The sequence below is a fragment of the Aplysia californica genome, unplaced genomic scaffold (assembly GCF_000002075.1).
Source record: "Aplysia californica isolate F4 #8 unplaced genomic scaffold, AplCal3.0 scaffold00031, whole genome shotgun sequence".
Taxonomy (NCBI): Eukaryota; Metazoa; Mollusca; class Gastropoda; order Aplysiida; family Aplysiidae; genus Aplysia; species Aplysia californica.
Genome location: NW_004797301.1, coordinates 455,007 through 461,474, shown reverse-complemented (window position 1 = coordinate 461,474; position 6,468 = coordinate 455,007). Strand labels below are relative to the sequence as shown.

Below are 6,468 nucleotides of genomic sequence, written 5' to 3'. Positions count from 1 at the left end.
GCCATAGAGTGGTTGTGTAATGTGTATCATGTTAAGCGCATAGAGCATTGCATAAGTGGATATGCGCTATATAAATGCAATCCATTATTATTATTATTATTTGTGTGTGTGTGTGTGTGTGAGAGAGAGAGAGGGGGAGAGGCTGAGAGTGTGTGTTAATAGTAACTCAAACTGTATATTATTATTATGAGTTATGTATGTGTGAGAGAGAGAAAGAGAGAGACTGAGAAAGAGAAAGAGTTGGGAAGAGTGACATTTGTTAGTACATGTACAAAGGGAGCATGGGGTGGGATGGATACCGCAGTTCTTTTTTGATGAAAGGTATCATAAAGGATATATGGGCTGTATTTCCTTTTCAATTTCAGTCCCTCCATTAGTCTTATCGTTGCTTTGGTCCATGGTCTTTGTTTCTTATGAGCTGGGGGTGGAGACCAAAATGACTTTCTGGGTTTTTTGTGTGTTTTTTTCTCTATTATCTCCCTGAATACAAGATTTTGCTGGCAATCTCGGTGAAAAACCAAAATGGCTCACACACCTGTGTGTTACCCTGTATCCTCCCTTACAGTTTCCTCAGGCAGCATTATCTTGCTGCAGATAGTAGAGGCTGTGGTGGATGGTTATTGGGTACTCTGGTGTGGTTTGTTTTCTTCTTTCCTTTCAAACATCTATTGTCCATATCTTGTCTCCTTCAATTTTGTGTTTGTTACTCTCTTTGTAACACCTCTAATCTTTGGCATGCTTGTGATCTAATTGTGTTGCTAGTGCTGTAAAACTCACTAAAACATAATACTCGAGGGTTTGAATTGGAGATTGTGTTAGCGAACTCAGTGAAAATCCAAAATGGTTTACACTGTGCGTTACCATGTATCTTCGTTTACAGTTGCCTCAGTCAGCATTTTCTCTCACGGCAGATAGTTTAGGCTTTGAATAAGAGATTTCGCTAACGATCTTTGGTGAAAGATCAAATTGTCTCACTGTGTATGTGCATTTTTCTTCTCTTTATCTCCCTGAATAAGACATTTCCCTAACAGTCCTCAGTGAAAGACCAAATTGTCTCCCTGTTTTTGTAGGTTTTTTTTCTCTCTGTATCTCCCTGAATAAGAGATTTTGGTAACTATCTCAGTGGCTGACTGTGTGTTGCAAACCTTGTATCTTCTTCCCCTACAGTTGCCTCTGCCAGCATTTTCTCTAACTACAGATAGTAGAGGCTTTGACTAAGAGATTTTGCTAACGTTCTCAGTGAAAAGTCCAAATTGTTTCAATGTGTATGCGCTTATTTTTTTTCTGTATCTCCCTGAATAAAAGATTTTGCTAGCGGTCTCCGTGAAAGACCAAAATGGCTGTCACTGTGTGTTGCCTTGTCTAACATCTGCGTTTGTTGCCATTTTTTGGTTTAAAAGTTGCCAAAAGTTGCCATAAAAGTTGCCATTAATTTTCAAGCTTTCAGCTCTCTGTGATGACGTTTTATAGCAATATGTTGATAGAGGTAACTTCATCTAAAGCCCCAGAATTTCTTGTGCTCTGTTTTAAGCCTCCAGAATATCATGTGTAGCCACACAGCCACACAGAGTGTAAAAACGTGAAAAATAAAGGTTTCACAACAGAATTAAATGAAAATAAGAACAGCACATAAAACCCCCCACAAAAATGAACAAATAGGGCATGTGTCCACCTATCCAAAGATTGGCCGTTTTAACCCTAAAAGTGCGTAATTCAAGAAAAAGTACAGGATATTACATGTAAATTATGGAATCACACACAAGGGGCCTGCCAGTGTCAGTATTCGGTTTTGGTGGAGACACGCTCTAACATAACACGTTTATATTTTTTTAAAAAGGTAGGAACAACATCAAGTTAAATGACATTACACGCTATATAAACACAAATAAATAAACATAAAATCAACACGTCAAAACAACAATAATAAGAAAAAAGAAATGAACAGGCAAACTAATTAAAACACAACAAAGAGGGAAAAATAAAAGAGAAACAGCAATATAAATAGTATGTAATGCACTGATTTTTTTTTCGCATGAAAATAACAAATTAACATGGTGTCAACAGGTGAGAAAGACGAAGTGAAGCTGAAGTGAAAATAAACTTTCTTTCTAAAAGTAAAGAGGTTCGGTTTCTTCTTTTCTTTTTTTTTTTTTTTTTGCCTTTCGGTATTTATTCCGTTTTTTTGGGTTTTTAAAATATTTTTATTTCTCTGCGGTGTTCTTTTTTTTGGGGGGGGGGGGGGGGGATTTTTAAAAAATGCCAAAATCGCGGCCGTGATTCGCCGACCAAAGAATGCAAAAAATCACGGCCGCTATTCACGGGTTGCGGCCGCGACAAAGGCAGATGCTAGCCTTGTGTCTTCTTCCCTTACAGTTGCTGCCGAGCGACCAGCCGCGCCTCAGTCTGCGGTACCTGGCCAGCTACCATCACCTGCTACAGCTGGCCCTGGTGTATGTGCTTCAGACGTTCTTCCTGGGCCTGGGGCCGTCGGGCTTCGTGCTGCTCTCTGTCCTCCTGCTGGTGCTGTACGGGCTGTTTGTGGCCACCCTCAAGTCCTTCTCCCACTCACAGCCGCCGCACCACCGGTCTAGTCCTACTGCTACAGGGGAGATCAGTTAGAGGGTTTTGTGTGTGTGTGTGGGTGTATGTGTGTGTGTGTGGGGGTGTGTGTGTGTGTCAAGGTGTGCGTGTGAGAGAGAGAGAGAGAGGGGAGAGGCTGAGAGTGTGTTGTTGTGTGAGTGAGAGAGAGAGAGGGAGAGGGGGGGGGGGGAGCCATAGAGTGGTTGTGTAATGTGTATCATGTTAAGCGCATAGAGCATTGCATAAGTGGATATGCGCTATATAAATGCAATCCATTATTATTATTATTATTTGTGTGTGTGTGTGTGTGTGAGAGAGAGAAAGGGGGAAAGAAAGAGAGTGTGTGTTAATAGTAACTCAAACTGTATATTATTATTATGAGTTATGTATGTGTGAGAGAGAGAAAGAGAGAGACTGAGAAAGAGAAAGAGTTGGGAAGAGTGACATTTGTTAGTACATGTACAAAGGGAGCATGGTGTTATGTGAGCTACCATTTGAAATAGATAGTAAGCTTGGATCTAGAACTTTTCTGATTTCTTTTAGTTTAATACAGGAGAAACAGAGGGGGGGGGGGGGGGGGGAGGGGTGGTTTGTTGCAAGTTTTTGTATCAATGGAGATTCACTAAAGAAAATTAGATGGTGCTGAAAGCCATGATCATGGAAAGGTAATGCTTACAACAGTATTTGCTAGAATAAAAGATTTATTTTAAAAAATAAACTTTAGTGATGCTCATTTTATACTTTATCCAGTATACGTATATGTGTATGTAGAAATGGAGAGTGTATGACTGTGCTATGTGTTTTAGTTTTGTACATACTGTTTTTTTGGTGATGTCTGTTCTTAGCTCTGAGAGAGAGGGAGAGAGAGAGAGTCTGTTTTACTTAATCATATCAATGCATTTCTTTTATTCTGTGCAATTAAATCCTTGTGCCTTTTTGCCATTGGAAAGAGTGTTTAGTAAGTTTTTGCCTAGATTCTGTTCAAACATGTTTGGTTTCATGTCTCACTAATTTAATTATAATAGATAGCATTTATATAACGCAAATTCCTCCTCAGCAACAAGCTCTATGCGCTTTTACAATCTCTACCATTACCCCAGCAGACCTGATAGCATTCTAAAAAATCTCAATTTCCTGGGAAGCATATAGTGCAAGCTGCCATTTATAGGCGCTAAAACACTAACATAAACTAATATACTGACAAGATCTTTCGCTGTCTGTAGCTGGGTACCCATTCTCACTTGGGTGAAGTGAGGAAAAGTCGCATAAAGTGCCTTTCCCAAGGACACAAACGTTGGGCCTTTGGCTCGAACCCCCCAAACCCGCAACCTCGTGATTACGAGTCTGGTAGTCTTAACCACTAGTCTACCGACTCCACTATTAATTACTTTATATTGCCAAGTTTGCTCTACTGATGAACAATTCTCGAAAGGTGCTCCCAATTTTGTTACACAAAGACCCAAAGTTAAACTTGGTCTGAAGTCAATGAAACTTCACTAAGGAAAAGTACAAGCATTGACACATAAGAAAACAACGCTACAAAATCACTGCTCTTTAAGTTTTATTGTAGTTTGTGCAAATAAAAAGACCCAACTGGATTTGGTCGGCTGTGGTGATGACAGACAAAATTTATCGTTTTCTAACAAATTGAACATTATCAACACCATAAAATTAGAAAAAGGAAGAACTAATAGTACTAATACTAGGAATAGGTATAAGTTGTATACCGTACCATATTTTATATCAAATGTGTAATTTCTGTCCGATATCCCCTGCTTTGTGTCTGACACCAGTCACACCGGACTGCAACCAATCTTTCAATTTTTATAATTTTGACAGTGTCTAATTTTCATCATCGAAATCTGTTCAATCATGATATTTGTACTCATTAGCTGACTACAGTAAAGCTAGAAAATCAACTGTGCCTTTGCTAAGACTGAAAACTTCAAAATTTTGGCCGGGCATGATGATGACAGACAAATAAAGTATTAAGTCGGGCGTGATTATGATAGACAAGATCTTTGTTGTAACTAGCAAACACTGTCATAAAATTAGGAGTGTATAGCATTCTCACATTTAGAATTATATCATTAGCACACAGAAAGCAACATTTATGAATACATTCAAAATTGTCCAAGATGACCAAACATTGTCGAGGAGAAAGGAGGTTGACTTAGACAAGTGAAGGGGGCTCTCGTGGCCTAGAGGTTAAGGTGTTGGCCTCTCATTCAAAGGTCCCGGGTTCGAATCCAGGTAGCGACCGAAACATTTTCTTCTCTAAAATTGTCTCCTTTCACCTCCTTTCCTGCTCTCTAGCAATGTTCTGTTGTCTGCTTTCATTTCCACTTTCTGCCCCCACCCCCTCACCTCCTTTGCCCCTCCTCTGGGCTCCTGACTCCTTCTGCAGCCTTTCTACTGCTACTCCTTGGCTCCTCTTTACTGCTGTCTTTCTGTTACACCCCTGATCTTCTGGTAGGAAAGATCTACACCTAGCCTCCTCGGACAAGGGCGAAAAATCTCGGAGGGCCCGTGTGCAAGTTGCGCACGTTAAAAATCCCTTGGTGGTCTAAAATCGATAAGAGTAGGCTTCGGCCGCCACCCGGGCAAAATTCCAAATTTCCTATCAACTGAAAACATTAGGTGTGTCCCGTGCGCTCATATGACCTTATGCAGTTGCGAGCGCCGTAAAACACTTTACAAAAACAAACAGACAGGTAAATGTCTTTGACAGTGTCACTGTCATATATAAAAAAAAACCCAATCCCAAGGAGGGATATAGAAAGCAGTCATTTGTACAGGTGATTGTCTTGGACAGGTGGCTGTTAGAGCAGGTTCCACTGTATCTAATACTGGTACGTAAAGTTCTCTCATTACAACAGAGCTTTTTTAAAAAAAAGAAAAGATAGGCAACTCCTGTATCTATTTACATTGTATTTCAGAAATATTTGATCTGCACAACTAGCTGTAAGTAAATAAGTATTTGAGAGAGTAATGTATAGTTGAACCTGTACAAGACGGCCATACATTGTTCTGGAGAAAATAGCCATCTTAACAGGTGGTCGTCTTGGACAGTATACTTATTTATTATATTATAATAATATATTTTATAATGCATGTGGGGTAAGTGGGAAGTGATTGACTTGGACAGGTGGTTGTTAGAGGAGATACGACTATACTTGCCCTCAGACTTGATTGAATGATGTGTCACTATACACCACTATAGCTGGACAGGCATCCATGATGAAGTGAAAGAAAGACTCTTTGCTTCAACGGACAGAAGGCTTTAGTTTGATTCCCATGTGGAGAATGGTTTTCTCCAGTAGGCCTATCGACCCTATTCCTTGCCTGTCTGCAGGGAACTTGTATTCCACTAAGCCTGAGCTTGCCCAGTTTGACAGGGTTGAAATGCTCTGTTTCCTAAATTATATAAATTGTATAGACGAGGGTGTTTTTTAGTTTTTCGTAAGGTTTTACGGCGCTGACAACCGCATACGGTCATATGAGTATTATGAGCGCCAAGGGGTGGATGTCAACAGAGAAGTCCAAATGGGGAATCAGGCTTACTGTGCTCACCTCTCTTGCCTCAACAGCTCCGAGTCTGCTTCGACTGTCAAGGCACCCCGGGAATGGCAGCTCACAAGAGAGTGACAAACATACGAAAGAAGTAGAGGAAAAATGACGATAGAAAGGATGAGGAAAGAAAAAGCAGCAGTTCCCTCTATGCTGTTCCGGCACAGTATGAGCATGACATTGATAAATCAGCCCATTTACAAGTCTACTGTGCATAAGAACATGTTAATATCCCCCCTTTGAGAATGGCCTGAAGACATCAGTCAGTGGCACTACACTACCCTGATTTTTAAATTGAAAAAAAATGTTAATTTTTTT

The 6,468-nt window shown here is 40.2% G+C and overlaps 1 protein-coding gene across 2 annotated transcripts in view; it reads left to right on the top strand.

The window, feature by feature from the left end:
* LOC101849899 (sphingomyelin phosphodiesterase 4) overlaps positions 1-2,694 on the top strand; it is a 44,192-nt gene extending 41,498 nt beyond the window's left edge. For both annotated transcript variants that reach the window (XM_013091273.2, XM_005091491.3), the window contains one exon: positions 2,374-2,694. In XM_013091273.2, coding sequence (XP_012946727.1) covers positions 2,374-2,619 — 246 coding nt within the window. In that variant the 3' untranslated portion in view covers positions 2,620-2,694. The remainder of the gene's footprint in view (positions 1-2,373) is intronic.
* Positions 2,695-6,468: the final 3,774 nt, after the last annotated feature.